The 22,371-nt window shown below is 39.8% G+C and overlaps 2 protein-coding genes across 9 annotated transcripts in view; one reads left to right on the forward strand and one right to left on the reverse strand.

Moving 5' to 3' along the window:
* Positions 1-22,371, forward strand: part of CASK (calcium/calmodulin dependent serine protein kinase) — a 374,286-nt gene that overhangs the window by 191,614 nt on the left and 160,301 nt on the right. The gene's annotated exons all lie outside the window — the stretch shown is intronic.
* GPR82 (G protein-coupled receptor 82) lies at positions 8,555-13,078 on the reverse strand. The gene is made up of 3 exons (XM_005228303.5): positions 12,739-13,078; positions 10,398-10,465; positions 8,555-10,261 (listed from the first exon to the last, which is right to left on the reverse strand). Exon 3 carries the CDS (start codon positions 10,225-10,227, stop codon positions 9,217-9,219), a length of 1,011 nt encoding a protein of 336 aa, XP_005228360.1. The 5' UTR covers positions 10,228-10,261; positions 10,398-10,465; positions 12,739-13,078; the 3' UTR covers positions 8,555-9,216.

Raw genomic sequence — 22,371 nt, forward strand, 5'->3', positions numbered from 1 at the left:
TGGGGTCTCCTGGATTGCAGACAGATTCTTTACCAACTGAGCTGTCAAGGAAGCCCCCATGTGGTAGTTCTATTTTTAGTTTTTTGAGGAACCTCCATACTGTTTTCTAGAATGACTGCACCAATTTATATTTCCACCAATAGTGTGTGAGGGTTCCCTTTCTTTCTACATCTTCACCAACACTTGTTATTTCTTACCTTTTTGATGATAGTCATTCTAACAGGTTAGGGGGTGATCTTTCATTTTGGGGATTTGCATTTCCCTGATGATTATTGATTTCGAGCATCTTTTCGTGTACTTGTTGGCCATCTGTCTTATTTGGAAAAATGTCTGTTGAGATCCTCTGCCCACTTTTTAAATCAGATTGTTTGGGATTCTGTTACTGAGTTGTAAGAAGCAATTTTATTTTGAATTCTGTTCTTGAGAGGTAATTACATCAGCATCATATGAGAAATAATGATGGACAACACACTCTAATACTTTCAGTAATATAGTCAGTCAGCTTTTTGGTTGGCCATGGTATAATGACAGTCCAAAACCAAATACAATCCCTAAGTAGTTATGTTTGAATACTGTGCTTCAGCTTTCATTTACATTCTGATTGATTTATTCAACAAATATCCGAGTACCTACTTTGCACAGTATACTATGTTTCGAGTCCTAAAGGCATTATGGTCTCAGTAGACAGATGAAATACTGTATCTGTTACCAGCTACTACAGATCAACACACAGTGATTTATAGCAATCACCATTTATTTGCTTTCAGTTCTGCAGTTGGGCAAAGCTTGAGGAGGACTGCTCAGTTTTGTCTCACAGGCTGTTGGCTAAGGTGGCATGGCTAGTATCCACAAAGGCTTCACTCACTTTTCTGGCATCTCAGCAGAAGTAAATAGAACAGCTGGAAGCTGGCTGGGCCCTCTTTGCAGTCTCTCATTCAGAACCTCTCTCTCTCTCTCACCTCTTCATGGCCTCCCTTTCTAGCAGGACAGTGTCTCACGGCACCAAAGGAGCAAAAATGAAGCCTCAACCTAGAAATGGCATCATGTCATGTCTTCTGGCTTCTGTTAGTCAAAATGTCACAAGAGTAGCCTGGATTCAAGAGGAGGAAAAACAGGTTGTGCCTTTTAGAGGAGCAACATATGTGCACAAGGATAGGAGGACTTGTTCACGGCCATCTTCGCAGATAGGCAAAACAAATAATTACCATCCAAGGTATGGGGTGGGAAGTGTTAAAAGGCAGAGTCATAGAAAATTCACGGAGAAAGTTGCATTTGAGCCTAGTCTTGAGTCATGGGGGAGTTATAACAGGATGAGAGGACATTTCAAGCAACAGGAATAGTGTAGGCAACAGCTCAAAGTTACTGTAATAAATTTTAGTAAGTTTATTATATCTAAGGCACAAGCCAAATAATTTTGAGGAAGCATCCAGAAACATGAACTTCCCAGGTGGCAATGGTAGTAAAGAACCTTCCTGCCAATGCAAGAGATGCAGGTTTGATCCCTGGGTCAGGAAGATTCCCTGGAGGAGGGCACGGCAACCCACTGCAGTATTCTTGCCTGGAGAATCCCATGGACAGAGGAGCCTGACAGGCTGCAGTCCATAGGGTTGCAAAGAATCGGACATGACTGAAGCGATTTAGCATGCACACACACATTCAGAAACAGTCTAAGGAAAGGAAGAGAGAACTGATTCTCAAACTGCACATTAATAAGAAACCACCAGAAAAGGCACCATTGTTGACTTGGGAAGCAGACTCTCAACACAGAGCACACATTATTGTTGATATTCTTTATATTTTAGTACCTGAAATCTATACATTTCGCATGTAACTATAGTGCTCACATCTAGCTAATTGGTAAATTGGGATTGGGTTTTTTTTTTTCTTAAGACATCCATCCAAAAATACATATCGAGTGCCTACTGTGTGTCTGGCAGTATCCTAGGAACCAGAGCTACATCATCAAACAAAACAGACCAAATCACTGACCCTGTGGAGCTGACTTTGTAGTTCAGGGAGACAGACACTGACCACTGAGCATAAAGAAGTCAACTGTATAGTAGGTTAGAGATGTGAAAAGGACTACAGGGAAGAAAAAAAAAAAAAAAAGGCAGCCAAAGGAATGAGGACTGCTGGAGAAGGGGTTGCAGTATTAAATAGGGTGATGAAGCAGGCCCCATTGAGCAGTTGACCTCTGGCAAGGAGAGACAGTGGGCTAACTTTGGGGGACACCAAAGGAGGAGGATTCTGGGTAAAAGAAAGGCAGGAGCATAAGTGGCCTATTTGAGCAAGAACAAGGAGGCCAGTGTGATTGAAGCAAAGTGGCCAAAGGGGAGAGTGGATAGTAGATGAGGTTAGAGAGGAAAGTAGGGGAGGAGAACCTTTAACCTTTACTCTGACAGAACTGAGGATTCACAAAAAGTTTTGAACAAAGACAGATGGTGATCTGACTTCCACGGTAACAGGACGACATTGCTTTGTTGCTCTAATAGATTGAATAGGGGCTCCAGGGTGGAACTTGGGAAGCAGGAGATGGTCCTGCCTGGCAGGGCCAGAGTGGTAGCAAGGAAGTGATTAAAAAAAAAAAAGTAGATTCCAGGTATATTTGAAGGTTATATCCACAGGATTTGCTAATATAATTTCAGTAGCTTAGATAACCCAAAGTAGTTTCATTCAGGACCTTATTATAGAGGTTTTCCAATGTAGTGATCTTTAATAATAATGCAACTTTAATGACAGTACATTTCCCATGGCTAATAATTTAAACTTTCACTGGATGTGTTCTTACTCTTTGCTAATAATAACAAATTTTGTGAAGAAGCTTTTCTTCATATTCAGATAGTGGATATTCAGTGACTTGTCTGGATATAGATTTCCTCTGTATATAGATTTTGATTTCTATAGTGAGTTTTTGTCAAAGTTTTCTTCCTTTTTACTCAGTAAAGAAAACAGAAGACCATTGCAACAGTCCATTCCTTTGAGAAAAATTTCGATTATTTAATCGTCCCTTTTAGCTAGCCAAGCATATTCCCATTTTCTCCCTTGTTCTGGTTCTCATTCTCCTTCCCTCCTTCCTTCCCCTCCCCCCAAGTTCTTGGCATAGATCCAGAAGCATTGGGTTTCAAACATTCTAGAATTATATTAATACTTTTTTCTTTACTTAGTAAGCATTTCTTTTTGAAATCAGAATGCTGCTGCTGCTGCTAAGTCGCTTTCAGTCGTGTCCGACTCTGTGCGACCCCATAGACGGCCTCCTACCAGGCTCCTCTGTCCCTGGGATTCTCCAGGCAAGAACACTGGAGTGGGTTGCCATTTCCTTCTCCAGTGCATGAAAGTGAAAAGTGAAAGGGAAGTCGCTCAGTCGTGTCCGACTCTTAGCAACCTCATGGACTGCAGCCTACCAGGCTCCTCCATCCATGGGATTTTCCAGGCAAGAGTACTGGAGTGGGGTGCCATTGCCTTCTCCATGAAATCAGAATACCTGAGTCTAAAAATGTTTGGTTCTATCAGGTTACATTTGAGTCTATGGTGCCATGTGAAGAAGCAGTTTCATATGAAATTGTGTAAAATGTAATTGTATAATTCTTTGAAGAATCTTGAGAGTCCCTTGGACTGCAAGGAGGTCAAACCAGTCAATTCTAAAGGAAATTAGTCCTGAATATTCATTGGAAGGACTAATGCTAAAGCTCCAATACTTTGGCCATGATGCAAAGAACTGACTCATTGGAAAAGACCCTGGTGCTGGGAAAGACTGAAGACAGGAGGAGAAGGGGACGACAGAGGATGAGATAGTTGGATGGTATCATCAACATGATGGACATGAGTTTGAGTAAGCTCCAGGAGTTGGTGATGGACAGGGAGGCCTGGCGTGCTGCAGTCCATGGGGTCAAAGAGTCAGACACGACTGCGCCACTGAACTGACTGACGTAAGTTTGGGAAGACGTGTCATCATAGTACAGCATCTCCCAACAGCGGTATACGTTTGGGGCCGGGTTCTTTGTTGTGGGGGGCTCTCCTTTGTGTTGCTACCTCTGCCTAGCCTCAACCCAGTAGATGCCAGTAGCATTTCCCCGCTGTATGACGCTCAAAAATGACTCCCAACATTTCCAAATGCCCCTCAAAAACCACCCCTGGTTGATGCCCACAGTCATAATATTCTACTTCTCATGCTTTGCCTCCCTACAGGCATTAAATAGGGCATGTATGCAAATTTCTTTTTTCTATCACCTTTCCTTTTATTCCTGTTTTTTTTTCTTGTGAAAGGATGTGAAAACTTTCATTATGTTTCAGTGTTTTCTTCCTCTCGCCCCTAAATGAAAAGTACTTTAAAAAAAAATAGTCCAGTTTTTTAGGTAAATGCAACTCCTGGCTCCTTGCTGGCCTTCATTCCCTCTGTTCAGCCATGAGAGTCGCCGTTTTATTGTCTCTCCTGTCTCCCAGAGACGCCACACAAAGCATCACTTGAGCGCGGAGAGAACACCAAGCCTCAGACCTTTCTATGCCACTGACCTACTGACGTCTGATTTTAATAAGCCAAGTTGAAGTTAAGCCGCTTCTTTGAGCAAACTGCTTGACACACAGTCCCTTTCTATTCTGAATAGGGCCTGTGCCCAGGAGGTTTGGGGGCTCTGGTTTAGTTCTCAGAACTGCAAAACCCCAAATCTCACAGCTGCTCAGCCAGGAACCTCCACCCAAGCGTTTCTGTGTGTGCTTCCTTTAAATGGTTTCCTCGCTAACCCATGAACACGCCCGGCTGCTCTCTGGCCACCTTCTGGTATCAGTTCTCCTTTCACCAGCCGAGGGCCAGACTTCATTATAAATGGTTGTTCATCACATCACTCTAGTTGCGGTGGCATTGTGGATTTCTTATGGTATTTCTTCTTCCATCGCTCTTGACATTTGTCTTACATCTCTTACTATAGCTCCCCCAAAGTCCCTCATGTTTATATTATATAGAACATTGAGAGTTTCCTTAAGATGAAAGTAAATTCTGTTCTTTATTATAATAAGCACGCAGGCTTACCTTCTCTGTTACTTTTGTAAGATTGTCGAGCGTAATGTACATGTTCAGCTTGATCATGGGGTTTTTAATACTTAGAAATACAAGATATATTAAAGATGACCTTGCTTCTCTTTTTCCACCCATCCCCCGTTTCAAAAAAAAAATCAACTCCAACTTTCTTTTGCTCAGTAGACGCGAGTACTTTCACTGCTGGTTCCCTTCTGAGCCAGCAGTAGCAAGCATGTACCATACAGCCAGTGCATTTGTACTGTCATGTATAAAAACCCTTCAGGCTGTAGTAACTCTTGCCACTGATATCAATTCACTTTGAATCCCAAGGCAGTCAAAGAAGGCTCATGGCATTAGGTTGTGGGATTGAAATGCTTAGCAAACTACCAGTGCCCCTCTGTGCTGTGCTCCCTTTGTGGTTTGCCAAGCAAGATTCCCTCTCAGCTTGTCTCCGCATATTCGCTCATAACAGCTCCCTCTCTGCAGACTGCAAAGCCCCAGGTGGGCTGCAGCCAGCCTTAACCAGATCAGAGCAGGGTTGACATTGGAGGGGAGCAACACTTGCCACCCCCACAATGTGTCTGTTTGGCTTGAAGATTATTGGGGGCTGGTTATTTTTAAGAAGCAAGAGACTCAGGAAGTCTTTCTTTACACCTCCCCCTTAACCGCCTGAAACAATTTAAAGGGTCTGATCCAGGAAGAGTACTAGCACCGGAGATGTCTGCAGAGAATGTGGGCTAGGTGTGGTGGGTGAACTCAGCAGGCTAGGGAGACCAAAGTCCCCTCTGCATCCCGTAGTCTTGGTAGCAAGCATTTGTTTCCCAAACATTTGTTTCTCCATCTCCATGTGAATTGCCTTCCTCCCCTTTGAGGTCCCCAACCCCTACCCTCTTCTCCTTCTCTCAGTTGGCTCATAAATTCCAACTGCCCAGCTTATCCTTGAGCCGCATATTCCAGAGGATATGAGGCCATATTCCCCTTAGGTATGTAATTTATTTTGTTTTTGTTTTTTTTTTTCTCCTGTTAATCCATTTCAGGTCAGGAGAACCTACAGGAGTAGAGGAAAATTTTTTCCTTCCCCAGCATCTTCCTGTTCTCCCCAAAGAATAGAAACTCACTTCCAGGAGGAGTACTCCATCCTTCATTTTGCTGTTCTAGTCTTAATTGTTCATGTTCCTGATTAATAGTTTGCAGGTTGCCTTGATGGGAGTGTATATATGAAAGGATAAAGGGGAAAATAAACCTTTGTCATGCCTGCAGTGTTCTTGCCTGGAGAATCCCAGGGACGGGGGAGCCTGATGGGCTGCCATCTATGGGGTCACACAGAGTCGGACATGACTGAAGCGACTCAGCATGCCTGTTAAGACACAATCTTGTCAATCTTTTAAGTCAAAATTTGGGGTTTCTGAAATTGTGTTTGATGTTAACTCACAGACACATTAAAAGCATCACTTTCCTGAAATTCACACTCCAAATTTAGGATAAATTTTAGAAAGTGATACTTCCTAAAAAATATTTGCCATGACATTAAATAGTCAGTTCCTCAATTACACAAAAAAATTCAACATAATTTGCAATCACCTATTCATGAAAGCATCTATGGTGTAAAGATAAACATGGTGACTAATAAGCTCAGTACAGAGAATTAAAATGGAAGTTTCTACCAGAATGAGTAACTTGAGAAATTGCATATCTCCTTTTCTGCCTTTTTCTAATGTAGAGAAGTCTACTTTGGTGTAGTATCTTTTATTTAAATAGTGGTGTAAAGTGATTTTTTTAATAATGATTTTCAGAAGTTACATATGTTTTTGAAACTAAGTGAAGTGAGATTTGATTCAGCGTTGCTTATGTTAAGTGAGAACTATTGATCAGCTTCTCAATTCCTTTTAGTCTAATGAGTTTTGGTTTAAACCTTATGTAAGAAAGTATGCTGGGAGGGATTGGGGCAGGAGGAGAAGGGGACGACAGAGGATGAGATGGCTAGATGGCATCACCGACTCAATGGACGTGAGTTTGACTGAACTCCGGGAGTTGGTGATGGACAGGGAGGCCTGGCATGCTGCGATTCATGGGGTCACAAAGAGTCGGACACGACTGAGAGACTGAACTGAACTGAAGAAAGTATTGCTGTAACTGTGGAGAAACTTGGGTGTTTGGGTTGACTTTGAGTTAATATGTGATTCTCATGTCTATGAAATTGCTAGATTAGACACCCTTGTTTACAGCCAACACTTAAGGAGTCACCTGGAGTTCCCAGGTCTTCCTTTGTCTCTGCAAATTAAAAATAATCAGCCAGAAATAAGATTGCTGCTATAAAAGAATAATTGTATACTATAAATATTTGAAGCCAGCATGAGTTTTTTCACATATTTCTCTGAACATTTTCTTCTCTCATTTAAACACTGAAGTAAAAAAAGGAGAAAAATTATTTACTGTTTTCTATTCTTAATGAAAATCACACAGATTTGTTTCTGTGTAATGTTAATTGTTTCTACATTTTAAATTCTGCAACAAAACATGCTATGAGATGAAAGGCTTAAGAGTGCTATGTGAACTAACTTTAAACTTCTTTTTGAGCACTGAAGAAATTGCCATGTAGGGAATAGATGAGTCTTTAAGCAGTTTCCGACTGAGCAACTTCACTTTCACTTTTCACTTTCATGCATTGGAGAAGGAAATGGCAACCCACTCCAGTGTTCTTGCCTGGAGAATCCCAGGGACGGGGGAGCCTGGTGGGCTGCCGTTTTTGGGGTCGCACAGAGTTGGACACGACTGAAGTGACATAGCAGCAGCAGCAGCAATGAAGTAGCAGGTTACAGTTCAGGTTTATTCAGCTTCAGTTTTGTTCAGCTGTTTATGTTTGGTTCTTATCCGAGCAATTACAAGTACCATAGGAGCAGAAATAGAAAATAGACTAAAGCTCCAAAGTTGCTTATGGTCTCTTTAGGAAGATAAACACACATTCTTTTTTATTTTTAATTATATTGTATATAATACAGAATATAGCCATCATTTGTCTTATAAGATTACATCTAAGAAAGAAATGACCATAAAGAAAGGCTTACTCTTTAAATATTTAGGTAGATATTAGAGAAAATTTTAGATGACTTATTTAACTATGCACTTCAGTGTTTTCATCAGTTAATTGGCATACATCAGGGTTGTGACGATTAAAATAATACATGTGAAACCTGTAAGCACATAGCACATACTTAGTAAATGAGAGCTACTCATAGTAGTAATGTCATCTGGCTTAATAATAGTACCTATGAATTACATAGCATTTTTCTGTTCTACAAATGAAGAAATTAACACTTACGGAGGGTGATTTCCCTGAGATTGTCCAGCTAAATAAGAGTTGGAACTAGGACTGAATCTAGGGACTCTAACTCCAGAGACCAGTCTCACAATGGTGATACTGTTATACTGCCTATCATTCATTCATTCATTTCACAAAAATTAATTGAACACATTTACATGCTAGGTACTGTTTGTCATTAATAACATTATTTATATTGAATACAGAGGAGAATCAACAAAATGTGAAGATCATATAATGACATTTTTATTTTGACAAAGCCTAATCCAAATATTTAAGCGTATTTATAAATAACATCTACTTAATAAATACTGGAATCAATGAATATTGCTTCTCCCAGGATCGTGGACCGGATAATACCAAATAAATAATATGTTTATAAAACCTTGGATTTTTTTACTACATTATTCATACACTTAGACAGGACTTAAATGAGGAATTTTCTTATTCACTTTTTTATTTTACTCGTTTTAAAAGTTACCAACAATACATTACCCATACATGGACCCTTGTAGTCTAATTACTAGAAAGTAGGAAAGTCATAAACCACTTGCTGCTTTATCCTATAGTTTTGAATTATTGTGCTTTGCATAGAAGCATCCATGGTTGAGTTTAAACAGAAAATCATCTGGTGGTTTCATATGTGGTGGGCTCCTTGCAATATGCTTGTCTTTTGCCTCTGTAAGTCTCATCTCAACTTTCACTCTAAGTAGAACCATAAAATGAGTTTTATGTTTGTTGGTTGGTTGATTTTGTTTTTAAAAACCAAAGAGGCTTTCTAGGTGCCTATTTTCAACCAAGCTATGACCTGTTAAACCCGTCATTTAGGGGTCCCAGTAGGGTCATATGAACAGTTTTCTGTTTGGTGATATTTTCCGTTCAGAAATCAATCAGAGGGTTGCAGATGGGGTGCATCAGGTTTTGTAAAGAGATTGTATAGTGTCTTCTTGAATGTTTTATCTAAAAAAAGAAATATAATGGGGTCTGTGCTACTTCTGGCTGATGCAAGACAGGTGAGGATGTTTTTTATTTCAATTAAATCATTCAGTTGCTGACAGTCCAGTCTTCGGTGTACAACAAAAAAAATGGGTTTAAAAATGCTGTATGGAAGGAAGCAAACTATTAGTAGAATCTGTATGACCAAAAGGTGCCTTTTCACAGAGCTGTAAGTCAGATCTTTCTCTGTAATGGATGTACAAGTCCTTATTTTTCTCAGATGGTTGACAAAAGAGTAGTATGATGTTAGGACAACTAAAAATGAAAACCCAATAAATGTGGTTCCAATGAGGCCTGCAGTCTGAGAGATCTCGGCTCCTAGTTCCATCTGTGAATTATAGCACTTCGTCTCTTCCCCTTTTGTGGTCTCTTCAACCGAGTAGTATATGATAATTGGAATAATTATGCCTAGAACAACTATCCATATGTAAACACATAGTTTTCTAGCAAAGTTGGGCTGGCGAAATTTTTTCAGCAAGTGGCCATAAAATACTTTCTCGTAACACGAAGTGGTCTCTTGTGTGGAATCCTTTTTCATTAAGGTAGCATAGCGGCTTATGGCAATCCAGCTTAAAATTAAGAGGCTGACAAACATACTCACATGCATGGATAGAGTTCCCAAAAAATTGACCACCCTGCATTGTGGAGATTGATATTCCCACTGAAAACCTTTTAGGAAATAGATACCCATGAAAGGCATGGCACTGCACACGAGTAAGTTTGCAGTCACGAGATGTGCTAGGTAGATGTGTGTTGATGTTTTCTTAGCTATTTTTGTTAAAAATATCCACTGGGAGAGAGAATTTCCAAACAGACCAATGATACAAAGGAAGGTATAAATGATCGGTAAAGCCATGTAAGAGATCTTGGATGGTTGAATACATGTTGAGTTGTTACTCATTTATATCAGATTTCCTTGAATTTTGCCACAGGAGCTAGAACAGAGTTGCAAATATTTAATATTAAAATTACAAATGGTATTTAAACTGAATAATTTTTTAAGCATTGGCTAAAATAAAATAGTAACATAAATATAGTGAACGGAAAGGGAAAGTAGAGATGCCTTCTCACCTTTTCTAATCACGATTGTCCAATTGAAATAAAAGCAGGTAGTTGATTATTGTGGATGGTGCCTTTGTCTAAAGAATAAAATTTGATAGAAATAGTTAAATGCCTGAGATTTATTCTTTTATACTAGAGAAATGTGTAATTCTTATACTAGATTTTAAGGTAGTTTGTAAAAGACAATTGATTTTGGCCTAGGAAGGTAATTTTTAGAATTTAAAGGTACTTGCAAGCAATACTTACTGGCCAAAGTAAACTGTTGCAAAAGTATTTTGCGGTCATGTTAACACAAGACCAATTTTTAATTACCACCCTGCTGCTGCATTGCTTCAGTCATGTCCAACTCTGGGCGACCCCATAGACGGCAGCCCACCAGGCTTCTCTGTCCCTGGGATTCTCTGGGCAAGAATACTGGAGTGGGTTGCCATTTCCTTCTCCAAATTACCACCTTAATTGTCCATAAGTACTTTTTAAAATGGTGTCTTTTCATGGCTAAGTTAAAGAGCTTCTCTCTAATCCAGTACTATTAGAAGAGTCTCTTTTTGTATTTCAGAAGTAAACTTAATTCTGTATCAACATTCAGGCAAGATCTTGAATTAAACAGAAGAAAAATGTAGTGACCAAGGATAGACACCAGGATAACAGGGTCCTTACCAGATGTCATCAGTAATTTCTTATTTCAGATATTTAATGCTCATCTATCATACTTTAGTAAAAATATAGTTCAAGATTCTGAATCAAACAGTAGTTGCTATTGCTTGTTGGTTAGAGCGCCCTCATGTGTTTTTGTGTGTAACTTAGTACCTTGGTTTTTCAGAGAAGTGTTTTGTTTTTTGTTTTTTAGAAGATACTTTAACCACAGTATAAATGCAGGTATGATTTGGCCTTTTTAATGTCTTGTTTTTAAATGTCTCTTGCTTCAAAAGGTACACATACAGACTCCTTTTCATATTTTTCTCATTCCTTTATTTTTCTTTTAGTTGGAAATAAGAAAAGGTTTTGGATTCTGGTCAAATAAAAACCATGAGCTCTTTTCAGAATGTGCTTCAGTTCTCCATATTTTTCACCGTACATTTCTAAGTACCACATTCTCCACTCTTTTATAATCTAGAATAAGGATACTCAGTTTTTTTTCTTCTCATTCTCTCTTTTGATAAACACAAAATTTTTTTGCTGTACAGTGCCTTCTGAGATTCTTATATGCTCCTAGCCCCTCAGGAATATTTTACTCTTTACCCCTCTTCAGCATCAGATTATATTTTTTGCATCTTAGATTATAAAAGTAGGGATTTTTCCCAAAATATAGCACTGTATTTTTGAAATTACTTTTTAAACCAATCTTCACTCAAAGGCTTGAAAGCTTGGGTATCTGTAGGTTCAAATACTAAGACCCTTAATGTCTACCAGTGTCTATCATGTTATTTTGTTGCTTTGCAATTTTTATTTAGAAAATGATGCATATGCTTCAGAGTGAGTTTGTATCTGAGTCCAGTACAGCCTGGCAAATGGAAATTGATTTAAAAATCAGACAGTGAAATTAGCCAGTTTATTTCTTAAGAAAAACAATTATCTGATCAAAGTGGTTGTTTATATTACATAAAAAATGGAACTTCCTTTTGTGATGATGTTAAAGAAAAACACTAGCTACTGCCTTGTATAGAAAATGCGTTGTGTTCTAAAATCTATAAAGGTGGTGCTTTTGTATTAATGGATAGTATTCTTTAAAAAAAAAAAAAAAAAAGCTAGACCACCACTAGGGCATCTGTCACCATCTTATTCATTACCATTGCCTTGCTTTTCTGTTTCACCCTAGCAGATGCTTCAGAACAGAGGAGAGGTAAAAAGACCTTCACAGAGGCTAGCTTTTTCGGATGGATGACCTTGAGACTCTAGAGGCACCTTCAGTATAACAGACAACAACTAGTTGACCATCTTTAGCTTGCCAAACATCAAGCTTGTATCTACTAGGTACCTCTCCTTTAAAAGTAAAGTTTGATTATAAAACTGCTAGATAATTATTTTCTAAAATTTAGAAACCATAAGGCTTAAGAAATCAAATAACAATCACATGTTACATATACAGAATGGCTCTCTAGAAAATGTGTGCAAGTCTGCGTTCCGCTCAGCAGAATGCCTGTCTTGAATCAGTCCTGTAACACATTGTACCTCTGCTAATTTGACAAATGAAAGATGTCTACAATTCTAACTTTAGCTACTAGCGGTTACCTACATAATTAATATGCTGACCTTTCTTAGTGATCAGTTTTCAAATGTAAACATTTTAATCCTGTTAGAGTTTTTATATAAAGAGTTAACTTTTAAGCTCAAACTGAGTGATCAGTCTTACCTGTATCAGTAGTTTATGCCAGCCAAGGCTCTGTTGTTCAGGGTGGTGATGCTCAATTTCAGATTTATAATTCTCTGATCATCAGTCTTCCATTATCTTTCAGTTTTACTCAAGGAAAATAGATTCTTGCATGACACCAACTACAGTGGGAAGAAAGGAAATTAAACGCAGTATTGAAGAAATTCGATAGTTATGGTGAATGTAGCAACTACCTTCTGAAAAAAAAAAAAACTCATTTCTCTATTTCTATAGTGGGAGGAAGTTGGTGGACAATATATATACTGTGCTTCCTTATTATTATTTCATGAACCGGTTACACCTCACTTAGCTTCATTAGCATGCTTGGCAGAAGTTAAGTTCAAAGGTTTAGTCCCCGTGGCTAGTTACTTTTGTAAAAATACAGTGGTAGAGGAAACCATTCCATAGTAACCCTCTAAAATATTGGTACAAACTTTTTTGTAAAATCATTTGTGGATGGCTTATTTGCAACTCAGCTTTATTGTAAATAAAGGGAAGCAGAATTCAAAGTTGTTTTACTTGTAGGAGGTTACTGGAATCAAATGTAGAACTGGGGGATAAAGAAGTGAGGCCCAGAGCAGTACACTGTAAGCACAGCCTACACTCAAGGGTTTTGGTCTCATCTTGGGGTGGGGGTGTGTGTGTGCACATGCACTCAGTTGCTCTGTCGTGTCCAACTCTTTGCGACCCCATGGACTGTAGCCCACCAGGCTCCTCTGTCCATGGGATCATCCCAGCAAGAATACTTGCATAGGTTGCCATTTCCCCAATAGACTGACCCATTCTACTTCAGATTGTCCTCTGCTGCCTCCATTCAGATTCAAAAGCAGTACATTGGAGCATTTCATTATGAATTTGGGAAATCCTGGAAAGTGCCAAAACTGAAGACCAAATATGCCTCAAATCAATAGTTATATTACAATATAAAGAACTGTGAAACCAATTTGAGGTACAGGATTGTTTCATCAGTCTATTAACCATTAACTAAATGAACGCTAAGTACCATAGTTAAACCAGTGGGAGTCTGAGGATGGGAACAGCAATCTAATTTCATCAGGCTCAAGCACTTCAGTTATCTGTAACAATCTTCATTTAAAATTAAGAAACATACTTTGCCATTTCTCATAACCCGTCATGCTATCTTATTTCTTGATTGGATAAATTCACCCGAATGCTTGCTAATATTTCTCTTTAAAATAATAATGAGGACTACCTGAGTGTCTGGATTTTGTTCTGCTGTTATTCATCTTTGCAATGCTTGCCATCATTTAATTAAGAACAGTGACTCATCTGGGGTTACATGGCCATTGATTGAAGTAGTCTGGCCTCTGGAATTCCTATCATTTTTATTTCAACAATTTTTCATGTTCCAGGAAGAAATTATTTAGAACAAAAAATAGTCTAGATGTCCATCAACAGATGAATGGATAAAGAAATTGTGATAAATTTATACAATGGAATATTATTTGGCCATAAAAAGGAATGAATGTGTGTCAGTTGTAGTGAGGTGGATGAACCTAGAGGCTCTTTTACAAAGTGAAGTAAGTCAGAAAGAGAAAAACAAGTACCGCATATTAACACATATATATGAAATCTAGAAAAGTGGTACTGATGAACCGAGTAGAGAATGCACTTGTAGACACAGAGGGCGTGGGACAAACTGAGAAAGTAGTTTTGACGTACATACTATCACGTGTGAAATAGTGGGAAGTTGCTAAATAACACAGGGAGCCCAGCCTGGCACTCTGTGATGACCTAGAAGGGTAGGATAGAGAGAGGGAGGGAAGGGATATATATAGACTGATTTGCATTGTTGTACGGCAGAAACCAACACAAAATTGTAAAGCAATTTTCTACCAATTAATAAAATTTTTATAAAACAGTTTGAAATAATTTAGAGAAGAAAGAATGTAAAAGGAATCCTGTTTATAAGTGATCAAAAGATAATTTTGGTATTACCTTTTTGAGGGTTAAGCACCTTCAGCCCAAGAAAAAAGAATGTCCTTACTCTCTACAACTTATCTTCCATTGTCCCCAAACTCAGTAGATGATACCATCACTTCTTCAGTTATTCAAGCTAAAAACCTAGGAATCACCCTTGATTCCTCTCTTTCCTTTGCATCTCACATCCAATTAATTGCTGCTACTGCAGCTTCTGTCACCACCACCACTAGTATTAGCCTCATTTAATGAAAGCCTGTTATGTGCCAGGCATCCTGTTAAATGCTTTACATGCATGTCTTATTTAGTCTTCACAATACTCTGTGAAATAATACTGTGAAATAAGTATCTTCATTTTATAGGTGAGGAAAACTGAACCTCAGAAAAGTCACATAAGTTGCCCAAGGTCGCGTAGCCATCTGTCCTCACAGAGCAAGTAATTGAAGAGAACAAGACCATAGTTTCAATGCCTTTTTAAAAAATCTAGCCTCTAAAGTCAACACCACCACTTCTGCAGTATTCTGTTGGTCTCCTAAAGCCAGCAGGGATTCAGTGTGGGAGGTATAAATACCAGCAGATGATGGTCGTTGGGAGCCATCTTGGATGCTGGCTACCACAGATGGCAGTCAACCATTGAACCAAGGAAGAGTCAGAAGTACTGCTTCAAATGATAGTCAGATGACATAATTTATCTGGCAAGAATGCCTGGATAGGTGTAATTTTCACCTTTTCTTCCTCTATTTTGATTTTTTTTTAATGCTCTGTAGTTCTCTTAAACAGTGCAGTTCATTTCACAAATGTTTGTTGGAGTTACTGCTGTGTTTCCAGTAGTGTGTGGAGGTCACTGAAGAAGTATAACATGCCCAAGGTGGCACAGCTAGTAAATTTACTTTAAGGTACATGTTTGGGGTTTGTTTTTTTTTTTCCAACCTCACCCTCTCCCTTAGCAGCAATTACTGGTTTTTTTAGAGTCAATAAGGATAAGTAAACTAGAGTCAAGTTTTCAATACTTTTATTCATAGACAGGGTTTCTAGGCTCTGAGGTAGCAGAATTGACTGGGAGAACTCAAGCCCAATTTTATTCTTTCTTGGAGAACTTTGGACTTCATTAAGCTAATTTTTATTCTGTCAATATCAGTATAAAGTCTTTATGATTTTAGTGATTTTGAGTTCCCTAATTGAAATAGAAGGAAAATTTTATTTATATTTTTCTAAGACACTGGGCAGTATTCATGCAATTGGTAAAAGGTGTGGATGTCAGAGAATTACCAGAAATATAGCTCAGGCAGAAATGTCAAGAATTGCAAGTTCTCTGTCAAAGTGACCCCTTGGACTTTTCTCATTTAGGTCACCTATAGTTTTCTTTGGTTCTCATTCATCTTTCCCATGCTTCTCTTCTTCAAAGTTCTGCTTCTGTTTCCAAGTCTAAATGCTCTTGCCTAACCAATTCTAATTACTTCCTATAGCCTCTGCCAAATACTGGCTTCCTCAGTGTTCTGCTCTGACCCTTATGATTTACTCCTTGAGGTATTAGAGTAATTCCCCAGAGTGTAAGTCCTGCCATGTATGAAGTTTCCTGCTTTTGAGATGTTAGATGTTCAAAGGGCACGCATGCTCCAGTGCAGTTTGACAATCCACAGTGAGCTGTATTCAGCAGGGGTATATAAGAGCTTTCCTAAAAAAAAAAAAAAGCTTTCCTGGTGGATCACTAGGATTAGGACAGAGTCCCTTTTCAACTTGCCTCAGAGCCAGAACCCAGAGGACACAAAACAGCTCAGTCATACCTGTAACATTGTGCTTAAACTAGACAGTTATTTTGACCTACCAGCTTAGTGTCTTCTAAAATGGCAACAGTGGGTCTTTAAAGCCCTGTCTCTGATGACTCAGAAGCTGAGGGCATTGGGAGGCTGGTGTGCAGTAAGAGAAGACATGCCTTATGTGGTCCACATTAGAACTTCACAGTCACAAGATAATTATTTCTTCAAGGGGGAGTGGGATGAGGGGGCAGTGGAAACCTTTATCCAGTTCACTGCACACCCAAGCCAGCAGTTACCTCTAGGAGGATTGAAACAGAGACCTGTTACTCAAAGCTGTGGTTTGTTCAAGGCTCTCTGAGGTCCCTGCTCTCTTCAGGATGTGGTGTCTGGCCACAGCCCTGTCTCTGTCTCCAGTTGCACTGTGCTCAGGCCTCAACATCTACCACGAGCAGCTATAATCATGGCTGTCTCACCCTTAATCAGGGTATGAAGATCCTCTACTTGCTGCTACAAGCTGGCTTGGGAGTATTTCCCTCAAGAACTGTTTTTAAAAAAAAAGAAAACCAACAGAAATTATAGTCCAAAGTGTGAAAATGTATAATAGCACAGAAGAGTGATTACCTCTGGAGAAGGAAATGGCAACCCACTCCAGTACTCTTGTCTGGAAAATCCCATGGACGGAGGAGCCTGGTAGGTTACAGTCCATGGGGTCGCAAAGAGTCAGACACGACTGAGTGACTTCCCTCTCTTTCTTTCTTTCTTTCTTTTCTTTTCTTTTGTAAGAAAGGTCTAATGGCAAAACATAAAATGGAACTGCCAGTTAGAGTTTCACTATACTTCACCTTTGGCTTTTGTCTTTCCAGATACTCTTGAACGTACTGGGTACATTGTCTTCTAGAAATGCACACCATCGAAACATGGCGGCAGTCATTAGAACTAGAATCTCCACAGAGGTGGCAGTTGGAAAGCAGATGGGAAATTCGCAGATTTTAGGAAGAGGGAAACTTCAGCATTGGATTAGATGAAGCAAAGATATTTTTGAGGACAGTCAAATTTTGAACTTCAACATCTTTGAGTCAATCAAGTTTGGTTCATATCATGCTTCAGAACCTACCTACCTTTTTGTTTTCAAGTTCTTTGAAAAGCCAAAAGTAGACTAAAATTTCTGAAAATGGAACATTGGATGATAGAATTCTTAAAATAATTTAGGCCATTTTATTGTCACAGGTATAAAATATATACATATACCTACACCCTAGTGACTTGGATTATGACTTGCAGTGAGATTTAGGGAGTTAAAAAGGCATCATGTATCAGTGCCCAGAACCCTCATCACTGCCCCTTTCTTCCAAAGACCATTTCCTGGCCATTTTATTACCAATCACTTCTTTGGAATCTCTAGATAAAATTGTCTGGAGGGTAAGTCTGCTGCTCTGTGTCAGTATCGTTACTTAAGGGGAAAAAAGATGTCAAAGGAAGATGAGTAAAGAGTTGAGTATCTAAGGTCTTACATCCTATACCTATTCCGTTCAGTTCAGTTCAGTCGCTCAGTTGTGTCCGACTCTTTGTGACCCCATGAATCGTAGCACACCAGGCTTCCCTGTCATCATCAACTCCCGGAGTTCACTCAAACCCACGTCCATTGAGTCAGTGATGCCATCCAGCCATCTCATCCTCTGTCTTCCCCTTTTCCTCCTGCCCCCAATCCCTCACAGAATCAGGGTCTTTTCCAATGAGTCAACTCTTCCCATGAGGTGGACAAAGTACTGGAGCTTCAGCTTTAGGATCATTCCCTCCAAAGAACACCCAGGGCTGATCTCCTTCAAAATGGACTGGTTGGATCTCCTTGCAGTCCAAGGGACTCTCAAGAGTCTTCTCCAACACCACAGTTCAAAAGCATCAATTCTTCGGCGCTCAGCTTTCTTCACAGTCCAACTCTCACATCCATACATGACCACTGGAAAAACCATAGCCTTGACTAGACAGACCTTTGTTGGCAAAGTAATGTCTCTGCTTTTCAATATGCTATCTAGGTTGGTCATAACTTTTCTTTCAAGGAGTAAGCGTCTTTTAATTTCATGGCTGCAATCACCATCTGCAGTGATTTTGGAGCCCAAAAAATAAAGTCTGACACTGTTTCCACTGTTTCCCCATCTATTTCCCATGAAGTGATGGGACCAGATGCCATGATCTTAGTTTTCTGAATGTTGAGCTTTAAGCCAACTTTTTCACTCTCCTCTTTCACTTTCATCAAGAGGCTTTTTTTTAGTTCCTCTTCACTTTCTGCCATAAGGGTGGTATCATCTGCATATCTGAGGTTATTGATATTTCTCCTGGCAATCTTGATTCCAGCTTGTGCTTCTTCCAGCCCAGAGTTTCTCATGATGTACTCTGCATACAAGTTAAATAAGCAGGGTGACAATATACAGCCTTGATGTACTCCTTTTCCTATTTGGAACCAGTCAGCTAGCTGTTCCATGTCCAGTTCTAACTGTTGCTTCCTGACCTGCATATAGGTTTCTCAAGAGGCAGGTCAGGTGGTCTGGTAGTCCCAACTCTTTCAGAATTTTCCACAGTTTATTGTGATCCACGCAGTCAAAGGCTTTGGCATAGTCAATAAAGCAGAAATAGGTGTTTTTCTGGAACTCTCTTCCTTTTTTGATGATCCAGCATATGTTGGCAATTTGATCTCTGGTTCCTCTGCCTTTTCTAAAACCAGCTTGAACATCTGGAAGTTCACGGTTCACATATTGCTGAAGCCTGGCTTAGAGAATCTTGAGCATTACTTTACTAGCGTGTGAGATGAGTGCAAGTGTGTGGTAGTTTGAGCATTCTTTGGCATTGCCTTTCTTTGGGATTGGAATGAAAACTGACCTTTTCCAGTCCTGTGGCCACTGCTGCGTTTTCCAAATTTGCTGGCATATTGAGTGCAGCACTTTCACAGCATCATCTTCCAGGATTTGAAATAGCTCAACTGGAATTCCATCACCTCCACTAGTTTTGTTCATAGTGATCCTTTCTAAGGCCCACTTGACTTCACATTCCAGGATGTCTGGCTCTAGGTGAGTGATCACACCATCGTGATTATCTGGGCTGTGAAGCTCTTTTTTGTACAGTTCTTCTGTGTATTCTTGCCACCTCTTCTTAATATCTTCTGCTTCTGTTAGGTCCATACCATTTCTGTCCTTTATTGAGTTCATCTTTGCATGAAATGTTCCATTGGTATCTCTAATTTTCTTGAAGAGATCTCTAGTCTTCCCCATTCTGTTGTTTTCCTCTATTTCTTTGCATTGATCGCTGAGGAAGGCTTTCTTATCTCTCCTTGCTATTCTTTGGAACTCTGCCTTCAAATGTTATGTCTTTCCTTTTCTCCTTCACTTTTTGCTTCTCTTCTTTTCACAGCTATTTGTAAGGCCTCCTCAGACAGCCATTTTGCTTTTTTGCATTTCTTTTCCATGGGGATGGTCTTGATCCTTGTCCCCTGTACAATGTCACGAACCTCAGTCCATAGTTCATCAGGCACTCTATCTATCAGATCTAGGCCCTTAAATCTATTTCTCACTTCCACTGTATAATCATAAGGGATTTGATTTAGGTCATACCTGAATGGTCTAGTGGTTTTCCCTACTTTCTTCAATTTAAGTCTGAATTTGGCAATAAGGAGCTCATGGTCTGAGCCACAGTCAGCTCCTGGTCTTGTTTTTGCTGACTGTATAGAGCTTCTCCATCTTTGGCTGCAAAAAATATAATCAGTCTGATTTCGGTGTTGACCATCTGGTGATATCTACGTGTAGAGTCTTCTCTTGTGTTGTTGGAAGAAGGTGTTTGCTATGACCAATGCATTCTCTTGTCAAAACTCTATTAGCCCTTGCCCTGCTTCATTCCGTATTCCAAGGCCAAATTTGCCTGTTACTCCAGGTGTTTCTTGACTTCCTACTTTTGCATTCCAGTCCCCTATAATGAAAAGGACATCTTTTTTGGGTGTTAGTTCTAAAAGGTTTTGTAAGTCTTCATAGAACTGTTCAACTTCAGCTTCTTCAGTGTTACTGGTTGGGGCATAGGCTTGGATTACTGTGATATTGAATGGTTTGCCTTGGAAACGAACAGAGATCATTCTGTCATTTTTGAGATTGCATCCAAGTACTGCATTTTGGACTCTTTTGTTGACCATGATGGCTACTCCATTTCTTCTAAGGGATTCCTGTGCGCAGTAGTAGATATAATGATCATCTGAGTTAAATTAACCCATTCCAGTCCATTTCAGTTCGCTGATTCCTAGAATGTCGACATTCACTCTTGCCATCTCCTGTTTGACCACTTCCAATTTGCCTTGATTCATGGACCTGACATTCCAGGTTCCTATGCAATATTGCTCTTTACAGCATCAGACCTTGCTTCTATCACCAGTCACATCCACAACTGGGTATTCTTTTTGCTTTGGCTCCTTCCCTTCATTCTTTCTGGAGTTATTTCTCCACTGATCTCCAGTAGCATGTTGGGCCCCTACCGACCTGGGGAGTTCCTCTTTCAGTATCATTTTGCCTTTTCATACTGTTCATGGGGTTCTCAAGGCAAGAATACTGAAGTGGCTTGCCATTCCCTTCTCCAGTGGACCACATTCTGTCAGACCTCTCCACCATGACCCGCCCATCTTGGGTGGCCCCACAGGGCATGGCTTAGTTTCATTGAGTTGGACAAGGCTCTGGTCCATATGATTAGATTGACTATAGTTTTCTGTGATTATGGTTTCAATGTGTCTGCCCTCTGATGCCCTCTTGCAATACCTACTGTCTTACTTGGGTTTCTCTTACCTTGGACATGGGGTATCTCTTCACAGCTGCTCCAGGAAAGTGCAGCCACTGCTCCTTACCTTGGACAAGGGGTATCTCCTCACCGCCGCCCCTCCTGACCTTGAACATGGAGTAGCTCCTGTAGGCCCTCCTGCGCCCGCTCAGCCACCGCTCCTTGGATGTGGGGTAGCTCCTCTCGGCCGCCACCCCTGACCTCGGGCATGGGGTAGCTCCTCTCGACCTATTAGTGTCTATATTTATTTTCTCTTATTAAGAGCCCCAGGTTTTGCAGTAACAAGCTTTCCTGAGAACCACTTTTAGGAAATTTATAATAATAACAAATGATAACCACTGAAGTGCTTTATATATATATATATATATGTATATTAATTCATTTATTTTTTATGCTATATTTAATTAAAATATCTCTGAGATGGGTACCATTATTACTGTCATTTCCTAGGTGAGGAGACTTAGGTCCATAGAGGATAAATAACTTGTTGATGGTACTACACCTGGTATACTGTATGGCTGTTACTGAAGTCACTGGTAGTATGACTTCAGATCCCATATTCTTCGCTGCTACCAGAATCTGGACTGTTTAGGTAAAGGTGACCAAATATTCCTGGTGACCAAAACTGTATCATGTTTCAATCTGGACATTTATTAATTGCTGCCAACTCTCCATTATACAGATTCCCTGGTGGCTCAGATGGTAAAGCGTCTGCCTGCAATGCGGGAGACTCGGGTTCAATCCCTGGGTTGGGAAGATCCCCTGGAGAAGGAAATAGCAACCCACCCCAGTACTCATGCCTGGAAAATCCCATGGATGGAGAAGCCTGGTGGGCTACAGTCCATGGGGTCACAAAGAGTCGGACACGACTGAGCGACTGCACTTCACTTCACTTCTCCATTATACTGGAGAAGTGCTTTTGCCCTTTGTAATTGATAAGTAATCTGAGGGTGTCATATTTTGAGACTCTCTAAATATATTTTTCTCCATTTTACCCAGTGGATTTTAGCATTCATTGGTGATCCTTGTCTGAATCATTTCTTATATTGGTGGTTGTGTCTTCATAATATTTTGACTGGTAGAGATACATTAGACTTGAAGTAGTCATTTTAAG

The sequence above is a fragment of the Bos taurus genome, chromosome X (genome assembly GCF_002263795.3).
Source record: "Bos taurus isolate L1 Dominette 01449 registration number 42190680 breed Hereford chromosome X, ARS-UCD2.0, whole genome shotgun sequence".
NCBI lineage: Eukaryota > Metazoa > Chordata > Mammalia > Artiodactyla > Bovidae > Bos > Bos taurus.